General features: G+C 35.6%; 1 protein-coding gene across 12 annotated transcripts; it reads right to left on the bottom strand.

Moving 5' to 3' along the window:
* Positions 1-360: 360 nt before the first annotated feature.
* On the bottom strand, positions 361-24,556 carry LOC149012396 (uncharacterized). 12 transcript variants are annotated; one of them, XM_089159924.1, is made up of 9 exons: positions 6,125-9,615; positions 5,428-5,857; positions 5,280-5,336; positions 3,879-3,995; positions 1,681-1,826; positions 1,482-1,563; positions 1,317-1,395; positions 1,133-1,214; positions 361-1,031 (listed from the first exon to the last, which is right to left on the bottom strand). In XM_089159924.1, exons 1-2 carry the CDS (start codon positions 9,558-9,560, stop codon positions 5,496-5,498), a joined length of 3,798 nt encoding a protein of 1,265 aa, XP_089016050.1. In that variant the 5' UTR covers positions 9,561-9,615; the 3' UTR covers positions 361-1,031; positions 1,133-1,214; positions 1,317-1,395; positions 1,482-1,563; positions 1,681-1,826; positions 3,879-3,995; positions 5,280-5,336; positions 5,428-5,495. The 12 variants fall into 12 exon arrangements, 11 of the variants coding, with proteins under 11 accessions (XP_089016050.1, XP_089016046.1, XP_089016043.1 ...); XR_016174087.1 differs by lacking the exons at positions 5,280-5,336; positions 5,428-5,857; positions 6,125-9,615 and adding an exon at positions 24,518-24,556 and having other exon boundaries at positions 1,681-2,825; positions 3,116-5,074; XM_089159920.1 differs by lacking the exons at positions 361-1,031; positions 1,133-1,214; positions 1,317-1,395; positions 1,482-1,563; positions 1,681-1,826 and adding exons at positions 2,545-2,825; positions 3,116-3,192.
* Between the last annotated feature and the right edge of the window lie 40 nt (positions 24,557-24,596).

The raw sequence follows: 24,596 nt of genomic DNA, 5'->3' as shown, positions 1-24,596 counted from the left end.
AAGGTCATGAAGGGCCTCCTTTACTCATGGTGCCTCATTACCACCCTTACCTCATGGTTCCCACACACATGCAAAACAATTAAATAAAGGAATACAAAAACTAATTTTGAAACTTAATATAGATTTTAATAAGAAAACCTAACATGACCTTTAGTGAAAGAAAAAAAATTCATATCCTCTGCGCCCAAGTTGACCAAGCCCTTCATCCCCCCCCCCCCACACACACACTCATGGGGGCATGGTTAGCTTGGCGGTAGGAAATCTAAATTCAAAATTTAACCTATAACAGAAACTTGTGTACTTAAAAAAAAAAAAAAAAAAAAAAAGTAAATGCAGTGGCTCTATTGACACTTGGAGGCAATGGAATAGAGAATGGATAAATAATTATGATTAATTTACACTAAAACCATAGTGTCTTATTATTGCTCACAACTCAACACACCAAAGATTAAACACATATTGAGACTCTATTAAAGGAAAGGAAAATAAATAAATAATAGTAAGTACATCAATAGCTCTGCATTGTAACCACTATCTGCTCAATCATCTTTGCTCTGCATTGTACTACAACCACATTCATCCAACTAAGAACAAGGAGGATAGTACAAATGGCTGAAAAAACCTATTTGAAACTACTAATTAGGTGAAGCTCTCCTTTTCAAAAAGGGATTTATGGTAAGCTTAACTAAAAAGAATTATAGCATCAAAATAATGACACTAGGTACAAGGAACCAAAAACACTCATCCTGCAACATTAGTTGCCCCCAGTACACCCATCCTCACTGGTTCCTTTACAGTTTTAAAACTAAAATCTGAATTTTGGAAGGCCTGATGCATTCCAGTCTAGTTCTTTCACAATCATCATTGTCCATGGTGTATTTGTAGCCGAAGTTCCAAAGATGCCACCATGCCTGCCAAGTAACTTACTGCCATATTCATCTCCCTAGGAAAATTTTCCATTCAATGCTCTCTAAGAAGGATAGTAGGCCTCTCCATGCCAAATGTTACTTTGTAAAGATCATATATACTTGCTGCAAAAATATGAAATCCAATCAACATAACAACTGCTCAAATTTGAAGGATCTTATTTTTATTTTATTTTATATTCTTTTTTGTGTAGGGGAAATCTTACTAGAAGTATGTGAAGCCATTTAAGATTCTCAACATTTTCTTCATTTCACCAGATGTTTATATGCACTAGATTTATCGTAAAGCTGCAAAAAGATAGGTTAAAAATTCTTTTGCAATCTAATGGACCATTAGAAACTTACTACATTTATATAGTTGAATAATATAGTTTAACATAAAGTACTTACAAAGTTCCTATAAAAAGAATGGTATTGAATGATGAGTCAGAGCAGCTGAAGGTAGAGTTGTCTTATTCTCCTTGTCTACCTATAGAGGGAATAGAGTTAGTTTTTACCATTGTCCATTTCATCAGAGTTATTAATGCCATACAGTAGATTTAGATCCAAACATACACCAAAGTTTGGCAGACATTGTACAAGAAGGGGCATGCTACTTCTAAACTGCACAACCTTCAGTTGAACTTTATCTACAGGACTTGATGAGAAATAGTACCTCAGAATAAACCAAAAAACAAAAATTAAGAATAAGAAGTTTGAAGTTGGCAAATCGTTAGTCTTCAGAAACCAATATTTAGCATCAAAGATAACATACCTGTTGTCATAGTTCATGGGTAGGGACAGGGCACAAAGTACAATTCTTCGTGAACCATCCAAAAAGAGCTTATGAAGTAACAGTAGGAGGTAAGCAATTGTCTCTCCAGAGCCAGTTTTTGCCCGAGCAACAATATCCTTGCCTTCCTATACAACGTCATGTAGTGGAAAATAACAAAAATAAATTAGGAGAAGCAATAGAGAAGCATAAAAACCCAAATTTCAACCCAACCATCTAATAGATGAAGTCAAGGTAGCATTGTAAAAATATGGTAATGGGGCTGATCAAATTTGGATATCATAGGCTATTTGAAGGTTTAAGAAACAGAACAATTTAACAACTAACCTACAACACTAGAGCAATAAAGGGAAGCACAAAGCTTGGCAATGTTAATACAATGAAAACATGCGATCAATAAGACTGACCCAGAGAGAACCTATATTTCGAGTTTCAAATAAAGGGAGAAAATGAACCAAGCCTGAAACTACAAAAACACAAACATAAGAGACATCAAAGAGAAGCCCTATCAAGATGAAGTCCTAGAATACCAAAATTTCTTGAACCCTACCAACAGCAAGTGACATGATCATACAGAGATGTTTGATTCAGGAATGAGAAGTTTGAGGAGGACAACATTCAATACTTCTAACTCTTGATTCTTGAAGGCATCACTAGCTAAATGAAACCGCATCTACAAAGCAGAACAATTCTTTGACTGATTAAAAATTGAAAAAGAAATAACATTCAATTTTAGAAGATAAAACACAAAGAGTTACTAAAATACCTTTGCAGCTAGTATGGGAGACCTCTTTAGGATTTAATGTCAGTATGAAAAGAGGTTCTAGTTCTGAAATATCATGACTGCTTTCTCCTTACTCTTTGTTCTTCCTACAAAACATGTCTAACATGTTCTTACAAAGGTGTTGACAACACTTGTTATTGGCTCGTTGTTGAAGAATTCAAGAATGAAGCATTTTACCAAATGCTCATCACATGTTCTTCCATTCTCAGATAACATAAAAACACCATAAAAGTTCTCCCAGAAGGCAAGAATGTTATCATACAATGCACCTGCAACACTGTGGCTGCAGTGGCTTTTGAATTTCCATTATCATTTTCCTACAAATGCACTTGCAAGTATTTGCCTGAAAGACCATGAGATCATTTAGTTAAGAATGGATATGAAACAAACAAAAGGAAAGACTACATAAATTGCTAATGATGAGTTGATTGTTTTTGTTGGTGAGAAAGATTTCCAAGCAAAGGAACATAAATACATTGAATGAAATTTGTGATTCAAAATGAATGCTATCTTAGTTTCAATTATCAAGTTTTATACTATGTCAAAGAAACGATCAATATAAACTTAGTGGATCCGATCCATCTCATAAATATTTAACTGTGGTGCTTTTGTCTAATTAGAAACACCACGTACATTAAAATTTGAGTTCTTAGTACTTCTCACCAACAATAGTTGTGGGTTTCTTACCAATCAAGCATTAACCAATCCACCTGCAAGAAGAGTGTTGTCAACTAGACCTGCAGACAAATCTAAAATGCAGCAATTGGAGTTGTGAATCACAAACTAAGCAAGAAAATAAGTCTCATAATGGATTACAAAAAGTGAATTCATCACTTAGAAGTAGTTTATGAAGTTTTTCCTTTTCTTTTCAACAAAAATAAGTCAGAATATATACCAAGAACACCAAAAAAAAGGAGGACTTGTGAGAAAATGAGAATGAGAAATGCTACCAAAAAGGCCCTTAGTAAAAGAGTTTAAACCATTCTAATTGAATTGGTAAATAAAGTATTAATTATTTTTGCTGAGAGGATGTTTCGATGCCTTGAGCTCAAGCTATGACTGTGAATTACACCAAGGCCCATCCCTTTGGTCTTCCTTTAGTCCTAGTAAATACACTTCTGCTGCTAGTACATTGGTATGAACAAATTTAATTATTTGAGGTAAAACATAACTAACTTAAACATTATGGAAAGAAAGGAGGGTCCTCAGATGTAATTTATTGAAAAGAAATAGAATCCCCAATAGAACTTCAAAAGTATATTTTACTCTTTTAAATGAACATGTTCGGCATGCACACAAAATCATTGACACTACTGAATAGCTGGAAACTGTTTAGTTCATCGGCGAAAAACAAGTGTGATACAATACACATCTTTCAAAGTAGGTGATCACCTACCCAATTGCAAAGCTCAAGATCCACAATGGGGGGAGGAACTAGCTTGGCTTTCACATGTCTTGACCAGCACGGATTACCTCACCAACAAGAAACATTAATTGGGAAGTCGTAATAGGCCTAGAAAACGAAAGGAACTATTCTGGTTAGAGAAGTGCATTGTAAATAAACTACACTAAGGAATGGCATTGTAACAAGGTCTACATAGACAAAACTCATATTCACAACTACCCACAAGTATTCACATAGACAATTAGGTATCCTTGGGATCAGGTTGAATTGCTGATGTTACTATAGCAAACTCAAGTAAAATGACGCTTTTGAGAGAGAAGTGACCTTGTAAATTTTGCAAAGTTCTTAGCTTTGAAGAGTTTCCTCACCAAAAAAGTATAGACAATTTTTTTGATGGGGACAAATAAATTTGTGGTTCCTATAAAATGTGACATTTTGAAAGAGATTCTTCAATTCATCTCTAGCCAACCAAACACAGATAATTTGAAGATATAAGGAAAGAATATAAAATATACTTTCTTTTCTCTTCTTTTTTAGTAATTTCTTGACAACCAAGCACAACATTTTAAGGTAGTTTGAATGGAAATAAAGACCCAATTGGAGTAACTTAAAGAAAGTACTATGACTGCTATTAGTAATCATGTAGGGTTTAAGAGCCTTCTATGAGTCTCCTACGTCTAAAATGTGGCTAGACGAACTGCTTTGTTAACAAAAGGGAGACAGGATCAAATCTCACTTTGATTTAACTACTTATAAATTCAAAAGAAGAATAATTGGCAACACTCAAAATTGTTACTATCAATGGACAAAGGTTTGATGATGTTGGCCTCTAGGATAGGCCAAAAATAGGTAATTTCGGTCTTATGGGTTATGTCCAATTTTAGGTCTAACTCTTTAATTAAACAAGATTAATCTAGGTTTGACCCATAGAAAACAATTTATTTTATTTGAACATTAATTTCATCATGTTTTCTTTGTATATCACATAACCCTAACAAACTATAAAACTAAGGCAACCGAAAATGAAAAGTCTAATTATAATCTATAACAAACCACATTTTATAAAAATCTTATAAAATAAATGTTTGAGTCTCTATATGGCTATGAAAGAGAAGTGATTAAATGTTACTTCGTAATCTTGTATAGAAGTGTAAAGATAACCCCTCTGAGTTAATTAAGCCTACAACCTTTGCGACTTCCTTCAACATCAACTATGTTTTTTAAATTTCAAAATAAGAAAGGGAAGATTATTCAAATTGATATCTAAAAAATCTCATATAATAAGATTAAAACCAAATAACTATTAAAGCTTAGCATACTATTTAAAGCAAGAAAAGTTATAGATAATTCCTTTTATAGAATAATTAAAAAAAAATTCCATAAAATAATTACCTTCAATGAAAGAAAACCACTTTGTTGTTTACAATGAAATCTTCAATCGTTCAAAATCTATGAATGCCAGAAAAAAAAAATGATTAGTTTTGAGACTAGATTGAAATCAAATAATGTAAAATAAAAGGTTGATCACAAGTGCTTTTACCTAATTTAAGGAGTATTCTCAAATGAATAACTTTAATCCCCATTAGTCAAATGATTTATCAATCAAAACTAATGGAGTTCAACATCATGCAAGTCACCTAGAGTAATCGTCTGAAAATGCTCCATAGATATTGGTCGAGAAACAAGTAACTCATTTGATATTTGATGCATTGTTGGACGAGATCGTGGATTATTGCATAAACATGCAATTGCTATTCTCACAATTGAAATTAAATCCTTTGCAATATTCTGATTTGATGGAATGGTGAGGCGTGGGTCCAATATGTCCCTCAATAATATCTTTTGACCAAATGATGACGTTAGAGATGAGATGAGCTCCATTGGATGACTTCCCATAATTATTTCAAATGCCACTACTCCAAAACTATATACATCACATTTATCAGTTAATTCCATGGTGTAGGCAAGTTCTGCAAGAGGGGAAAAAATCGTGGTAAAAATGTCCAAAAACAAATTTGAAAAACTATTTATTCAAGAAACATTTAAGAACTTATTACTAAACATAATATGAAAACGTACAATAGAACATGACAATTCTAAAATCATTTGAATATGAAAATAAATAATATGTATATATATATATATATATATATATGTATATATATATATATATATATATATATATATATGAAAAATGACAATAAGAACATAATATAAAACAAAGATAAATTAAATACCTGGAGCAATATATCCATGAGTTCCTTTAAGTAATGTCCAATTGGATGAGTCTGGATTCAAGAGTTTGGCAATACCAAAATCAGATACGCGAGCCTCAAGTTCAAAGTCTAGCAATATATTTTTGCTTGAAATATCCCGGTGAATTATTGGTGGAGTACAATCATGATGCAAGTATAACAAAGCATTCGTGATACTTTTGACAATGTTTACTCTTTTGATCCAGTCCAACTCTTTTGCCTCTGCTTCAATGCTCAAGATATGTGCCAAGCTTCCTTTTTCTATATACTCATAAACAAGAAACATGCATCGTGGATGTGAACAAAAACCATAAAGCTTGATAATGTTTCTGTGCCTAATATTTGACAATACACGCATTTCATTTTCAAAGCTTTCATTAATTATCACCTTACTTTCACCTTCCAATGAATAAAACTTCTTCAAGGCTACTACATGACCTGTAGGTAGGACTGCTCTGTAAACGTTCCCATAAGTTCCAGCTCCAATACAATATTTGATGTCAAAATCTTCTGTTGCTTGGATTATGTCCTCATAAGCAATGTTGCCGTCAAAGTTCCATATTGACAATATATTACCATGATTTCTCCTTGTTGATTCCACATGTCTTTGTTGATCTTTTTTTCTCAAGAAGAAACCAACAAGAATAATTGCAAATGCAAGGAATACGATTCCTATCAAAGAAGCAGTGATGGATATGAGGATTTTGTGTCCTCTGTTGCTATATCCCTCATTTGTATGAGATCGATTGCATGGTAGAAGACCTTGAAATTCACCACATAATCCTTTGTTATAAATAAATGTTTGTGGCGAAATAGCACGTTGAAAAACCTTACTATTAGGAACTACACCAGTCAACTGATTATAGGACAAATCAAGGAATTCCAAGCTGACCATCTCTTCAAGAGAAGGGGGTATAGAGCCCATGATCATGTTGTGGGATAAATTCAAAACTTCCAACGACTTCAAGTTTGCAAGTTGTGTTGGTATTGTTCCACTTAATGAGTTATGGCTAAGATCCAATTGTATTTGTAAGGATACTAGATCACCAATTTGAGATGGAATGCTTCCATTAAATGAATTACAACTCAAATTTAATAACAACAATTTAGAACATTGACCAAGTTGTGCTGGAATTGATCCAATTAGTCTATTTGATGATAGGTCTAAATGATCCAAATTGATTAACTTGCCAATTTCAATCGGTACATTCCCTGAGATCTGGTTTCCATTTAAATATAGCTTGAGCAAAGTGTATAGGCTACCAATTTCTTTTGGTATTTCACCAACAATTTTGTTGTAAGAAAAGTCAAGTTCTCCTACTTGAGTTAATTGACCAATCTCAATTGGTATCTTCCCACTGATATTGTTTTGAGAAATCTTTAGAGTCGATAAATTCTTGCATTCTCCCCAATTTTCTGATAGCTCTCCATATAGTTTGTTGCGACTCATATCAAGGTAGTAAAGATGTGGATGTACACCAAAACTATTGCTTATATTTCCTAGAAACTGGTTGTGATCAAGTCTGACTCTTCTTAAACTTGTGCAGTTTCTCAAGTCTGGAATAGGACCCGTGAGACTATTGTTACAAACCACTAACAATTGAAGTGATTGCCCCTGGCATATTCGTTGTGGTAAGCCTCCAGCTAAGAAGTTGTCATATGTTGCAAATGCTACAATGGAGGCTTGGGTACCCAAGTCTTTAGGTATGGGACCAGATAATTGATTCCTATCCAAATATAGCTCCTCTAGTGTGCTTAAATTAGCAAAAGAATTAGGGATTGAACCGATGAATTTGTTTCCAGACAGTATACAACTAATAAGATTTTCCATGTGTCCAATCTTTGAAAGAATTGGACCGGATAATTGATTCTCTAACAAATGGAGGATCTCTAATCTACTTAAATTAGCTAGAGAATGAGGTATTGGACCACTGAGTTTGTTTTTAGACAAATCCAAATTAATTAGATTTTCCATATCTCCAAGCTTTGAAGGAATTGGACCGGATAATTGATTGCTATACAAGTAGAGTGTCTCTAGTCTACTTAATTTAGCAAGAGAATGAGGGATGGAACCACTAAGAGTGTTTCTATAGAGATCCAATTCGGTTAGATTTCTCATATCTCCAATCTCTGAAGGAATTGGACCAGATAGTTGATTCCCATACAAGTAGAGCTTCTCTAGTCTACTTAAATTAGCCAAAGAATGAGGTATTGGACCACTGAGTTTATTGTCAGACAAAGCCAAAGCAATCAGATTTTCCATATCTCCAATTTCTGAAGGAATTGGACCAGATAATTGATTCTCATACAAGTAGAGTATCTCTAGTTTGCTTAAGTTAGCTAGAGAATGAGGGATGGAACCAGTGAGGTTGTTGGTGGTTAGCTCCAAGTCAACAAGATTTTTCATTTTTCCAATTTCTAATGGTATTGGACCACTAAGTTCATTATGATGCAGGTATAGATACTGAAGGTTGCTCAAATTAGCCAGAATAGGGGGGACCGTACCAGTCAATTTATTCCATCCTATTGAGAATTGAATCAGATTTTCCATATCTCCAATTTCTGAAGGAATTGGACCAGATAATTGATTCTCATACAAGTAGAGTATCTCTAGTTTGCTTAAGTTAGCTAGAGAATGAGGGATGGAACCAGTGAGATTGTTGGTGTTTAGCTCCAAGTCAACAAGACTTTTCATGTTTCCAATTTCTAATGGTATTGGACCACTGAGTTCATTATGATGCAGGTATAGATACTGAAGGTTGCTCAAATTAGCCAGAATAGGGGGGACCGTACCAGTCAATTTATTCCATCCTATTGAGAATATAACCAGATTTTTTATACTTCCTATCTCAATCGGTATCGTCCCACTAAATTTATTGGCATCAAGGTCTAAGCATTGCAGGCTGCTCAAATTAGACAAGGTGGGAAGTAGAACTCCAGAAAGACTATTGTTGGAGAGGTCAAGGTGAGTGAGTTTGGATAGGGCACCAACATCCAATGGTATGGGTCCTATGAGTTGATTGACACTGAGATTGAGAAGGAGGAGATTAGGAAAGGAAGAGAAGGTGAAGTTGTGAAGCGTACCTTCCAGCTGTGTTTGGAAAAGGTTAATCTCAACCACGCTTCCAACTTTGTTGCAAGTTATGCCAAACCAGTTGCATGGTGACGCTGATGATGATGAGGAGGAAGTGAGGTTCCAAGAACCGAGAGCTGCAAGAGAGTAGTTCTGAAGGGCGGCTTTCCATTTGAGGAGAGCCTCAACCTCAACTTGGGTTGATGAGTGAACAGATGAAGATCTGCTGCTTCCCGCAGCAAAAGCAGATGAAGAGAAGAGGAGGAGAAGGCAAAGAAACACTAGGACAGTTGGAAAGAAGAAGAAAGAGGATGATGGAGTAGTAGTAGTGGAGTAATGAGCCATTTGTAACTTGGTTTGCTGGTTGGTTATTGGTTTGCAGGTTGGTGGTGTGGTGTTACGCAGCTATTCCTTCCAGTGTGTAATTTATTTATAGTTAGTACAGCAGGCTATGGATGTCTTGGAATGGAATGGATTGGATTGGATTTGAGTGGTCATGTTTTCTGCCCCCATCATCTCCTACGCTCTCCTTATTTGTTATTTGTTTGGTCTTCGATCAGTAGTTTCTCCCCCCCCCCCCCCCCCCCATCTCCCACGGCAAGCGACTTCAATAATAAGTCTTCCACCATATATGCACCCATCTTGAAGATTAAGCAAATGGGGTCCACTTTGGTTTGTTTTCTCCAGAGGCAATTTCCTCTCCTTAATTTCAATTTCAATTAAAAGCTTCAGTGCTGAACCACTGGATAGATAATTGGAAGTCGATAATTAAATTAACGAAAATAATTAAAGCGTCAAAGATTAATTACATGAGTCTGTTGTTGATTTTTACGTAGTAATAATAATATATAGGAGCGGCTGCTGCTTCAGTAGGAGTGTAATATCGGTTCATATCGTACTATTTTGGTCGGATGCGTATTCGTATTGCAAGCCAATGACACGATACGATACAATACAATCCAATACATATCAGATTTACTAAGAGCGAGATTTGACTTCAATCGGAAAAATAAATAAATTTATACGGCAGGTTTAGCCGATCGCATACATACGTAACATTTGGGAAAGAGAAGAAGAAGTTGATTTTGGAATAGGAGAGAGGAGTAGAGCTTGTTGGGTCATGTAAGAAGTTTGGATTAAATCAAAATGTAACGAGTGTTCAATGAGTTCGACCAAATTGAACGGGCAATTGTCACAACATTTCTTTCTTTACTGATTTAGAATGAATACATCCACGTCTAATATAAATCAAGAGGTTAATTACAAGCTTAATTACCATCTCAATGAAAAAGGAAACCCAACCAAATAATTAGTTACAGGTACGTACCAACTGACGAATGGGAGAACTAGTTACTTACAACCCCTTTAACAGAAATGAGGAAAATTCAAAAGTTCTCAAATTTGAATTTTAAATTTTAACTTTTGTTGTTGAACTTTAACTCATTCCTTATTCACTAACTAATATATATATATATATAGAGAGAGAGAGAGAGAGGCTTGGGGGAGGTGAACGTGGAATCACATAGGAAAGTGAAACCCCGTTCACATGGCCAGTTTTTTGCGCTACTGGTGGCGTGCATTAAATTTTTACAAATGCTAATCTATATGTTAATCTATATGCATGTAATGCAAAAAGGTATATAAGGGCCTAAGAGATGGTAGAGGCACGATTGTAAGCATGCCATCTCAAATCCTTCCTCTATGAAATTAAGATAAGAAAGAGAAAAACAGGCCATTTCATCTTACATCATTACCTTGCTTGAGTTCCCTTTCGGGTTCCTGAAAATATTAAAAGAACTTAAGAAGAAATAAATAAGGCACTTAACATTAAGAAAGCTTGCTTTAATAATTCAAAGGGAAGTTACAAAGAGAGCACTTAGTATAAAAGGAGAGCACCATCACTTGAAGGGATGTTCTTCACAAAAGCGAAGTTGGGAGAGGAGTTCACATAAGGTGCCTCCCTTACACTAGTCCTACCTATTTATAGGCAAGTGGATAACACTATGCCTTACTACACTTGGCATTGTTACAATGAAAGTAAAGACAAAGGACTAAATGACATATTTTAGGGGAATATAATACCCTTATCCTTTAATAATATTTACATCTTTGTCTTCTGAGGTGTCACTTAAATTATTTAAGGAAATGATTCCACGCAACACCCTCTATGCATGCAGCTGTGAGATCTGTTGAGGACCGTAGATTTGGTATTTCTTCAAGAACCGCCCCGTGACATTCTACGTAGTATGAAACGACTGTTTTCCACATTGGTTTGGTTCAGGAGATTAACCCATGTTTTACAGGTAGGGTTTTTGTCTGACATACTTTTATCCTTAGCATGCTCAAGTGTAATAAACACTATGTTTTATAACCCAAGAAGAATAGAAACAGGGGCACAATTGACAAAAGAGGAGAGTGATAGAGTGTGTTTCTGTTCAAACACAAATGCTCTAGATGCTAAAGAACGCTCGTCGAAGTGGATGTTGAACTTGCAATTTAAACTCAATTCCATCATTCTTTCTGTAATCCATGCCTTCAAATAAATTCATTTCATAACCAAATAATGTATTAGAAGAATCTCATAATTAATTAAAAATTAATTCATACTAATATTGCTCCTTCAGAGAAACAATCGAAATGGCCACAATGATTCTGGAAATGAAGAGATGGGTATGAGAAAACAAAATAAACATAATTTATAGAGACCGATCTCATATCTAGAACAATGTCCGAGGATTCATATCCCAATAATTTACTTCAAATGTTTTCACCCGACATCAGAACAATTGGACTTCAAGAGCAAAGTTAAGATCGAGACTTGTTGCTGTAGATTCACAAAAAATTACGTGACCGTTCAATATCTAGCATTTTGTAGCAACTGTAATTCAAAAAATCTAGTCACACACAATCGTCTAGAATCTTTAGACGAACTGGTACTTCTACACTTGCTCATGAAGGAATCTAATCTGTTCTATTTGATCAGCCCCACTCACCCTCACCCTAAACTAAATCGCAAGGAGAGTATGATTTTCATTGTAAATTTGTCAAGTTGTGGGGATCTGAGCAGGCAAAATGAAATGGGAATTTGGAATAAATGAGGGGTCTGATTTGGTAATTTAAAGTGTAAAAATAAAAATAGTATTTACAAGTAAAACCCTACTATTTGATTTTCAACTGTTCGATCTTATTTTGATTATGTGGTGCGATCATTACCATTGGCAGCAGCTAGCAGCGACTGCTGCAAATAAAAATCCCAAACCAACAAACTAGCTATAAAGAGTTCCATCATCAGCAAGAGTCCCCATAGGTGTACAAATGGGCAGTCATACCAACTTGAGTTAGAAGATTCAAAATGTATTTGTGCTGGACCACAGAAAGCCCATCAGCTGTACGAGAGATTTCACTGCCAAAAACATAAGAAAAATGGGCCTAAGTCCTTAACAAGAAATTCTCCAAAAAGGGCTTTAATTGAATAAGTTATTGCGTGTCAAGATAAGGTCGTGTACACATGTGAGGAAATACAGAGTGATCCCATTACCTCAATAGATAAAAGGAGAAACAGATCAAGTGAACCAAAACATCACTGTGACCAAGTTAATAGAAAAGGATGGCGTGGGAAAAGTAACATGCCATTTAGTTGTTCATCGCACTTTTCCACCTCCATTGAACCAAACAAGTCATACTTCGAAATTTCACAGAAAACTTTACTTTTTGAAAATATTTCTCGCACCTTTTTTCCACCCCCATTTCATATTTAGCAAATAATGATGCCTTAGAGATTTGTGATAATTCAAGACTGCCATGGATTCAGTTTCAAAATCATTAACCAATTACATGTCCATAAAGTACTACCACGAAGAAATCACCAAGGCCTTGTAAGGACGAACACAGATGAAATACATGACAATAAAAATAAAAATAAATTAAGAACATGTAAATGGAGGGAATCTTGAGTTAGCAGAGGCCATTTAAGCTTGCTATATCCAATTTATTCTCAACACATCTTGATATTCATGTGTATGTTTTGAAACCGAAGTAGTGATTTCTTGACTTGAATCGAATTGAAAATATAAAAATTTGTTCAGAAAATACGGGTCCGAAATAGAACAAGTGAAAATGGAGATTTGATGCTTTCAGGCGTGTAACCACGTCACTTTACTTAAGACTTTATTCACCCCGCCATTGTGTGCAAGAGGGTTACAACGAATAGTCTTCCAGGATATAAGAAAGCCCCCAACAAAAGTTTTTTTTTTTTTTTTTTTTTTGTGGATAGCCCCAACAAAAATTGTTCTTCATATTTTGTTATCTTCCTTGCACTTACTAATCTGAATACACAATATTTATAAAGAAAGAAGAGCTCGTTTTGTAAGGAGGAGGTACCAATTAGTGGAGATGTACCCATTATGGAGGGGGGGTTACCCTTAGTACAGGTACCTATTTTGAGGGAAGGTCAAATCTGAGCCGTCAGATCATTCGGCAGCACGATCCTATGGTCCAAATTGATCAGAGGTATCAACGTCAATACTCCTTTATTAGGGCTAGATTACTCATGCTAATTTAACCATTGGATGTACTTGGAGACACATGTATTATTTTATTACATACAAAATAATACAACAAAAATAAGAGTGATCCATTTGAAAATATTGTTCTCTTCTCTTATTTATTTGTTTATTAGGCTCTCCATACTATAATTTATGGAGGCTAAGTGTGAATTATTTACAATGAAGAGGGGTGGGATAACCACCACTCTCGGTTAAGTCTAAACACCTTTGCATAGTTTTTGACATATAATCAGCATAGTCATTAGCAGTTCTATCTACAAACTGAAAACTCAAAGGTGAAAAAGTGGATTGAAGGTTCTGAATTTCTCAAGAAATCCACTACTAGCTCATTCCAGTGAATGGGACAGCCCACGAAGGGCAAGGATTGCAGCCCTGCAATCTGAGGAAATTAAGACCTTTTGAACACCTCTCATTGCTTCCATCTCATCTTCTGTAGCTTTTTCTTTCTTTTCTTTTCTTTTTTTTTGGATCAGATCTCATCTTCTGTAGCTGAACCATTAATATTTGGTGATGCTTTAGATAAAAATCTTTCTAGTCAAACATATTCGATAGAAAATTATGCTGAAGTAAATCAAAATTGGATGGTTGACCATGACTCCGATAACCCTTTCAGAGTGGTTCTTTGATATGACAAAGCAAACAAAAATTGGATGGTTGACTATAAATCCGACAACCCTTTTAGATTGGTTTTTTGGCCATCATTTAACATTTGGAAAACAATTAGAGTTTATGCAAATGTTGATCTTAACGACTTAATTCTGATTACAAATCCTCTCCACCCAACTGCGCGCCCATCTTTTCATCCCTCCACCCTCATACATGGGCCTGCCTGTGTACCACCACAGGCAGGCTTGTCTCAGACCCATTGTGAGGGTGAGAGAAAGGTGGATAGTCCCCTGGGTGGAGAGGATATGGACTCTATTATTGCTCATAGATCAAACATATAGGAGAGTAAACACGAATTGATACTCTACTAGATAGAGAAAAGAAAAGTAAATAAATAAAATCCACTGCTTTGCATTACAGCTACTATTTGCTCAATTTTGCTTTGCTCTGCACTGACCAATATTTGTTCAATCAACTTCTGAAGTTAAACCATCAAATCTCACCATCTTAGCTTAGCGGGTGGTACTACAACCACAATCATGTAATTAAGAGCAAGAAGGAGAGAACAAATGGCAAAGAATAAACTAAGAATCGTATATTCTTGCTGCAAAAATATGAAATCAAGTCAATGTAACAACTACTCAAACTTGAAGGGCTTTTTATTTTATTTGGGTAGGGGAGATCTTACTTGAAGTATGTGAAGCCATTTTAGATTGTTATCATCTTCTTCATTCATCAGGTGTTTTTATGCTCAAAATTTATTGTAGAGCTGCTAAAAGATATGTTGAAAACTCTTTTCAATCTAGTAGACCATTAGAAAAATTACTATGCTTATATAATTTTTTATTACTAGGCTTATAAAATTAAATAATACAATTTAACCTTAAGTACTTATGAGTAATGGTAGAAGGAATGGTATCAAATGATGATTTTTTCCCCCGGTAAAAGGGCTATTTTATTAAAAGAAAAAAAAGTATAATATTGATCATACAAAAGAGAACCAACACTCATTCCCCCAACAATAGTTGCCCCAATACATCCAACTTCACCGGTTCCTACTCACATATATGCAAGAGAAAAGCAATTATGATTTCAACCTAGGTTGTTTAGATGCATTAAAACCTAGCCCACTCTTTATGGTCGTTGTCCAAGGGGTATAAATCTTGGAATTCCCAATCTGACAACACTATTTGCCAAGAAATCAACAGCCTTGTGAGTTTCCCTAAAAGCAATGGAAAATCTTCCAAATGATGCTGGCTAAGAATGACTCTAGGCCTCTCCATAATTGTAGAATGATCCAAGGGATTTCCCTTTATTGTATTAGCACAATCACAAACACTAAATCACAATCAACCTACAGCCACTGCTTCAATCTTTTCTCCCATTCCAAACCATGCATGAAGACCTCCATCTCAGCTTCAAAATGGTTTTTACCCCTAAGAAAGCTCTGAATACCACTGCAGCTGACTCATTTCTAAATACACCCCCAGCTCCTGCAACTGCAAGGATTACCCAAAGAGCAGCCATCTATATTCAGCTTTACTCACCCATAATTTGGGGGCATCCAATAAAGTTCTTGAATATGGATGGATCGCTTAATGTGGAGTTTCAATCCTAGTGCTCTAGACCAAACAAACATGTCTTGCCTGATTGTCGTTCCATCAATGACATAATCATTATGAGCAAGATCAAAGAAGATCTTCTCAAGCTTACATTTATTTCGGACAATCCATAGCTAATACAATAGGAGAAGAAAACCATTAAGCCAAGAAGCCCCTAAAGGAGATGTTATTGCTTGCTGTCTCCACCACTTATAGCTGTCATGAAGCAAGAGTGAACCACCTAGTTGCCAACTTTTGCTGCCAAGCTCTTCTCACAACTGTGAGCAAAGGGACAAAGAATCACAATATGATTCAAATCCTCTGAACCCCCCCCCCCCCAGCACAAACTACAGCGGGAAGCCAAGAGGATTCCTTTGGCCATGACCATGTCAGCCACAAGGATTTTCCCATGAAAAAAATGCCAACATAACAGATGCTGCCTAGGTAGCAAAGACAACTTCCAAACAAGATTTGCTCAATCCACAATCGAATGATGAATAGTGTTGCTAAAGGCGGAGTTGTCTAATTCTCCTTGGCGTCCTACATAGGGAATAGATTGACTTGGTTTTTACCAATGTCAATGTAAATCTGATTAAAGTTATTAATTGCCATACAAACATACACCAAAATTTGGCACACATTGCACAGGAGGCTGGCATGCTACTTGTTAACTACATAACCTTTAGTTCAACTCTACAAGACCTTATGAGAAATAGTACCTCAAAATCAACCTAAAAATTAAATTGTATAAAATTTCAAAGCTAGCAACATTTAGCACCAAGGATATGTGCCTATTGGCATAATTCATAGGTAGGGACAAAAACCAAGGCACAGACTGCAGCTTTTGGTGAACCAACATCCAAAAAGAGCTTTTAGAGTACTGTAGGAGGTAAGCAAATGTCTCTCTGGAATCAAGTTTTGCCCGAGCAACAATATTCTGTGCCAAACCATCTAATAGATGAAGTCAAGTCAGTATTATAGAAGTATGGTAAGGGGGCTGATCACATTTGGACATCATAGGCTATTTGAAGGTTTAAGAAATAAAGGACAATTTAACAACTAACCTACAACACTAGAGCAATAAAGGGAAGCAAAAAGCTTGGCAATGTTAATACAATGAAACAATGCAATCAATAAGATTGACCAAGAGAGAACCCATATTTTGAGTTTCAGAAAAGGGAGAGAAAAGAAGCCTGAAACCACAAAAACACAAACCGGAGAGACGTCGATGAAGTCCTAGAATACCAAGATTTCTCGAACCCTACCTACCTCTGGCGATATGATCATCTAGAGATGTTTGATTCAGGAATGAGAAGTTTGAAGAATACGACATTCAATACTTCTAACTTCTTGATTCTAGAAAGGCATGATTACTTGGAAGAGAGAGAAATTCTACTACTCCCACCACTAGATACAATCATAAATGAAACAATGTCTGCAAAACTAAATGATTCTTAGACTGATTAAAATGTGAAAAATAAATAACACTTATCTCTAGAAGATGAAACACAAGAGTTACTAAGATACTTTTGCAGCATGTACAAAAGACCTCTTTAGGCTTTAATGTTAGCATGAAGAAAGGTTCTAGTTCTGACTCTCTATTTTTCTACAGAACATATCTACATTCTTTCAAAGGCGTTGACCACATTTGTTACTTGTTTATTCTTAAAGAATAAAAGAATGAACCATTTTACCAAATGTTCATCACATGTTCTTCCATTCTCGGAGAATATAAAATTGCCAAAAAAGTTCTCCGAGAAGGTGAGAACGTTATCAAACGATGCACCTACAACACCCAGGCTGTAGTAGCTTTTGTTTTTCCATTATCATTTTCCTACAAATGCACTTGCAAGTATTTTCCTAAAAGAGCATGAGATTAGTTAGTTAAGAATGGATATGAAACTTCTCTTTTTTTGGCTAAAAGGATCATTATATTAAGCGAAGAAGAAATATTAAAAATACATCAATTAATACCTTATAAGGAACCAACCTCCCTTACCCGCAACAACTGTTGCCCCCAATACACCCTTCCTCACTGGTTCCTACTTAGATTAGAAAACCACTAACTCATAAAACGAAACCTATGACGTCTAGAGGCATCCACATCAAGTTCATTAAGGATTGAATTTGACCAAGGAATGTTAATATCAGAAGTTCCTGTCTTAGCTGCCGAATTTGCCAAAAAATCTGCCACTGTATTAGTTTCACGATAGCAATGTGAAATCTTCCAATCTATAATCAGCAAATATTCTTGTAACTCTCTCCACATATGAAAGATATACCAAGGTATTTTCTTTTGCTGTATTAAAGTCACCATAGCTTTTGAATCACTTTTTAGCTAAAGCTTTGTAATTTGTAAATGTCTTGCCCAACGTAATCCGTGAATGAAAGTTTCCAATTCAGCCTCAAAGTTGGTTTTAACATCTAAAAAAATACTGAAATTGAAAACCACTACAGCAACTTCATTTCGAAATACTCCTCCACCGCCAGACCTTCCTAGATTGCCTAAAGAAGACCCATCAATATTTAGTTTAACCCATCCTACAGCAGGAGGACACCAAAAAATTTCTTGTGGAGGAGCAGCACTAAAGACAGAGAAGTGAAGGCCCAATCTTCTTGCATCCAAAAAAATGGTAGGAGTTACTTTTCTCCCATCCATTTTAAAGCCAAATTGTACTAAGTTTGAAAAAATTAAACTCACCATCTCATCAGTCCTGAAATTTAAATTTTCAAACCGGATTTGATTGCGAACCATCCAAAGAAAGTATAAAAGCAAACAAGATCCATTAATCCAAGCAATATGTAAAGGAGACTATGAAACCTAGTGTTTCCAAGCCTTGAACAACTCTACCATCGAATCTTTTATTGTCTAGCTATAACCAAACTTTGCTGCAAAAGCTTCTCCACATCCACGTGAAAATGAGCAGTGAAGAAAGAGATGTCCTATGCCCTCTAAAGCTTTACCACATAGATTACAACAAGAGGCCAGCATAATCCCTTTCTGAGTCAACGAGGCATCAACAGGTAGCCTATCATGAAAAAGTCTCCAACAGAAAACTTGTCGTCTAGGCTGCAAAGAAATCTTTCAAATACTTTTAGCCCATTCTAGTTGTTCTCTTTTTTTACAATAGAGATCCCATGCCGATCGAAAACTAAACTCTCCCCCCACCAAACCTTGCCAATGACAAACATCAACAAAACCAACACAAGGAATAGGATATAACATAATAAGAGAGATTACCTCTTGAAATTTGGCATTGTCCACTGACGGAAATATCCACTCCCCTTGCTGTAAACAATCTGCAATAGTCAATTTCAAATGACCCTCTAGATCTAGAGGAATACCAACATAGTCTGCAATGGTAAAATTCCCCAACCATCTATCAAACCAGAAATTTATATTATGACCATCTCCAATTGACCACCGTTCATGAGCTTGAACAAAACCCCAAACCTTCCTCAATCCCAACATCAAAGATGACTGCTACTCATAAATCTATAAATTTCCCCTTTTGTCCACCATCTTCCCCTTTAATAAGTGAGCAAAACCAAAGTATTTATGTTTAATTCTCCAAGCCAATTTGCATAAGGATGCAAAATTGACATCTCTTAATCTCCGAATACCTAAACCACCCTCACATTTTGGAGTACATAGTTTTGCCCAAGACACAGTAACCTTCTTCACAGCCTCTATACTCCTTGTCCAAATGAAGTTACGCATCCAAGCCTTTGCTTGAGAAATAATAGAGCTAGGCCATCAGTACACTGAAAAATTATAAATCAACATACGAGAAATAACTTAATGTACCAACTCCACTCTACTTACCAAAGATAACAGCTTTCCACACCACCCTTGTAGCCGATTCTTAATCTTGTCTAAAACTGGCAGCAATCTGACACGAGTAACTCTTCCTTTAAAAATATCTACCCCCAGATATCAAGTAGAAAAGAGAACAATTGGGATATTTAATATGTCCACAATTTTCTGTTTCTGACTAGGAGGCACACGTCCAAGAAAAAGCTTACTCTTCTCCAAACTGATATGTTGACCCGAAAATTCTTGATACTTCGATAAGAAATTTATCAAAGCTTTAACAAACATAAAGAAGCATTTGAAAAAATAAAAATATCATTAGCATACATCAATACGGAAGGAACTTCTACTCCCCTGGGACCTGGAAAAGCTCTCAATCTACCAGCAACTATCAAAGAATGAAAGCCCCTGCATAGTACCTCTTATGCAAGAAGAAAAAGAAGAAGAGATAAAGGGTCCCCTTGCCGAAACCCTTTCTCAACTCCAAAGAATCCAACTGGTCCCCCATTCAATAAAACTAAGATTCTAGTACACTGAAGCATCTCATGAATCCAACCAACCCATCTATTTGAAAATTAGAAAGCCTTCAAAACCAAGAATAAAATCTCCCATGAAAGAATATCATAAGCCTTCATAATATCAATCTTAATTCCCATCCCTCCCCCTCTAACAAAAGAATGTAAAATATTTGTAAGTTCAGAAGCTATAACAATATTTTCAGAAATCATCTTACCTTTCTGGAAAGCTCCTTGCTCCTCAGAAATAAGCTTAAGCAAAAGAGGACTCAGCCAAGAAGCCATTATCTTTGACAATGCTTTGCAAAACAAATTCCCCATACATAGAGGCCGAAATTTGTCCAGTGTAACTGCATTCTCCACCTTGGGAACTAAAGTGAGGAAACGATTATTTACCCCTTTTGGAAGCTTCCCTTTTCAAAAGAAGGATCGAACTGCAGCCCCAAAATCAGCAGAAACAATATCCCAACATTTGCGAAAAAAACTTCCCGGAAAGCCATCTGGTCCTGGAGAACTATCAGGATCTAGGTCCCATACAACTCCTTTGATCTTCTCATTAGAGGGCAAACCTTCAAATAATAAACAATCATCATCCATCCGCACTTTTGGAATCACAGACAACAACTTTGGGTGACCCAAGTAGGAACCAGTTTTATGATAATTTTCAAAGTAAGTCACCACATAATCCTGTAGTTCAACCGAACTTGATGTCCAAGTGCCATCCATTCTTCGCAAAGATTTAATAGAGTTTTTATTCCTTCTAAGTTTAGTAGAGAGATGGAAAAATTTTGAATTCCTATCTCCCTCCCACAACCACCGGTGCTTTGCTTTCTGCCGAAGAAGAGAGTGCAAACGATCCACTGCATGTACAAATTTTGACTTCAAGGAAGCCTCTTGATCAAAATATTCATCTGTCATATCAAATTGATCAATATTAGTTTGAAAGGATTCTAGATCTTTCTCCACTTGCTGTACTTCAATAAAAAGATTAGGAAAGGTCATTTTTGCCCAAACTTTAAGACGCTGCTTAACATTCTTCAATCTATGTACTAGTAAAAAAATGGGATCACCAACAACCAGTTCCACCCAAGCCAAACAAACCACCTCCAAAAAGGAATCATTAGTCATCCAAAAATTATTGAATCTGAAATGAGAGTTTACCGGTTTGACACCTTTGTCAACAAAGACACAAATCGGAGAGTGATCTGACAAGTGTGTCGGAAGAGTGATCTATTTAGAATCACCAAACAACTCTAACCATATGGCATTGAAGAAACTTCTATCAAGGACCGAACGAACATTACCAACTTTGTGTTGATTTGACCACGTAAATTTCCTACCTGAAGATGGAACTTCAAAAAGCTCACAAGCATCAATGGTAGCCTGAAAATCAGCTGCTGCACCCAGCTGGAATATGCTTGAACCCCTCCTTTCAGACACCCGTAACACTGCATTAAAGTCCCCCATAACAAAAAATGGTAAGCTGGACAAAAGAAGAGCAATAAGATCCTCCCAAAGCCGTCTGCAATCAGATCTATCACAACAAGCATGAACCATTGATATACCAAATTGCACACCTTGCCACTTGAATTGAAGAGAGAGTTGTTGGTCAGATGAAGAGAGAATAGAGGGCCGCTGCAACTCTCTCTTCCAAAAGACCCAAAGATTTGGAACTTTCTCCAGCCACAAATTATACACAAAATTAGAAGAATATCCCAATCTATTAATAAAAAGAATTGAGGATTTACTGACATCCACTTTTGGTTCAGCGACACAAAAAAATGTCTGGATATGAAACTAAAGAAAAGAAAGACTACATAAATTGCTAATGATGAGTGGCTGCTTTTGTTGGTGAGAAAGATTTCCAAGAAGAGGCACAGAAACATATTGAACAAAATTTGTGATTCAAAATAGATGCTATCTTTGTTTCAATTATCAACTTCCATACCATATCAAAGAATCGATCAATATAAAATTGGTGGATCCGATCCATCTCATAAATTTTTAACTGTGGTGCTTTTGTCTAATTAGAAACACCACTTACATTAAAGATTGAATTCTTAGTACTTCTCACCAACCAGAGTTGTGGGTTTCTTGCCTATCAAGCAATAGCGGATTCACTTGCAAGAAGAGTGTCGTCAACTAGACTTTGCAGCAGATCTAAAATGCAACCATTGGAGTTGGACCCTGGCATTGCAACCATTGATGCTATCAAGGTAACACAAAATGTAACTACAATGATCGACATAAGGAGCAGAAAACTTGGTTGCAAGTACAAAAACAAAGTAAAACAAGGGTCCATTGAAAGCACAACAATAGAAAAACTGAATTCATCATTTAGAAGTAAATTTAGTCATGGAATCACAAACAAAGCAAAGAAATAAGTCTCAAAATAGATAGCAAAACCTGAATTCCTCATCTAGAAGTATTTTATGAAGTTTTTTCTTTTCTTTTCAACAAAAATAAGTAATAGATAGATACCAAAAACACCAAAAAATGAGGTATAAGAAAATGAGGATGAAAATTGTTGTCAAAAAGGCCCTTAGTTTAGTTAGAGTTCAAACCATTTCAGTTGAACTCATAAATAAAGCGTTAATTACTTTTGTTGAGAGGCTGCTTCGATGCCTTGAGTTTAAGGTATAACTGTCAATTGCACCAAGGCCCACCCCTTTGGTCTTCTTTTTATTCCTTGTAAATCAGCTTCTGCTGCTAGTACACTGGTATGAACAGGTTTAATTCTTTGAGGTGAAACATGACTAAAACTTTATGGAAAGAAAAGGGGGGGGCATTCGGATGTAATTTACCCAAAAGAATTTTGAAAGAACAATTTCAATGACTGTAGAATCCCCAATGGAACTTCAAAAATCTATATTTTACATATTCTAGATGAATATGTTTGGCAAGCATACAAAATCATTGACACCACTAAAAAGTTGGAAAATGTTTTAGTTCATCAGCAAAAGACAAGTGCAATACAATACCCATCTTGCAAAGTAGATGATCACCTACCCCAGTTGCAAAGTTCAAGACCCACAATGGGGAGGAACTAGCTTGCTTTCACATGTCTCGACCAGCACAAATTACCTCACCAACAAGCAACATTAATTGGGAAGCCATAATAGGCCTAGAAAATGCAAGGAACTATTCTGGTTAAAGAATTACATTGTAAATAAACTACACTAAGGAATGTTAGTGTAACGAGATCTACATAAAAACTCATGACCAAAACAACCCACAAGTATTCACACGGACAAACAGGTTTCCATTGGGATCAAGTTGAATTGTTGATGTTACTATAGTAAACTCAAAAAAATGGAGGCTTTTGAGAGAGATTTGGCCTTGTGAATTTTGCAAAGCTCTTAGCTTTGAAGAGTTTCCTCACTTAAATAGTATAGACAATTTTCTAGATGGGGACAAACAGATTGCAGTCCTATAAATTGTTTTGAAAATAGAATTTCTAGCCAATCAAACACAAATAATTTTATGATTTAAGGAAAGAATACAAAATATACACTATTTTCTCTTCTTTCTCAATCATTTCTAAACAACCAAACACAACCTTTTAAAGAAGTAGTTTAATGGAAATAAAGATCCAATCAGAGTAACTTAAAGAAAGTACATGATTGCTATGAGTTTTCTTGTAGGGTTTAAGAGTCTTCTTTGGAGTCTCCTAGGTCTAAAATTTTGGCTAGACAGACTGCTTTGTTGACAAAAGGGAAATGGGATCAAATCTCACCTGGATTTGACTACTAATAAATTCAAAAGACTGTTGTTTGCTAGCACTGAAAATTATTAGCCCTCAATGGCCAAAGGTTTGATGATGTTGGCCTCCAGGATAGGTCAAAAAAAGTATTTCAGCCTTATCAGTTACGTCTAATTTTAGGTCTAAGCCATTAATTAAACAAGATTAATCTAGATTTGGCCTATAGAAAACAACTCAATTTATCTTAACATTAATTTCATCATGTTTTCTTTGTAACTCACATAACCCTACCAACTATAACTAATGCAACAAAAAAAAAAAAAAAAAAAAAAGGATTATTGTAAAGTATAACAAACTCTCATTTAATAAAAAATAAAAAATTATAAAATAAAAGCTTGCGTCTCTATATGGCTATGAAAGATAAATGACAAAAGGTTGCTCTAGAATTTTACATAAAAGTGTAAAGATAAGCCCTTGGAGTTAAATTAAGCCTATGACATAATCTTTGTGACTTCCTTCAATTTCAACTATGTTTTTTAAGTTCTAAAATAGGAAAGGGAGGATGATTCAAGTTGAT

This window comes from Hakea prostrata, chromosome 6, assembly GCF_041222555.1.
Source record: "Hakea prostrata isolate BN-2017 chromosome 6, UWA_Hpros_2, whole genome shotgun sequence".
NCBI classification, from domain to species: Eukaryota; Viridiplantae; Streptophyta; class Magnoliopsida; order Proteales; family Proteaceae; genus Hakea; species Hakea prostrata.
Note: the sequence above shows the minus strand (reverse complement) of the source record. Positions and strands in the feature narration are given on the sequence as shown.

What these genes read in the sequence shown, in the direction of transcription:
- LOC149012396 (XM_089159924.1), bottom strand. Translation starts at nt 9,560, where the DNA reads ATGGCTCATTACTCCACTACTACTACTCCATCATCCTCTTTCTTCTTC. An exon ending in TCATGGATATATTGCTCCAG is followed by an intron (nt 5,858 to 6,124) that starts GTATTTAATTTA and finishes CCCCTCTTGCAG; the next exon opens with AACTTGCCTACACCATGGAA.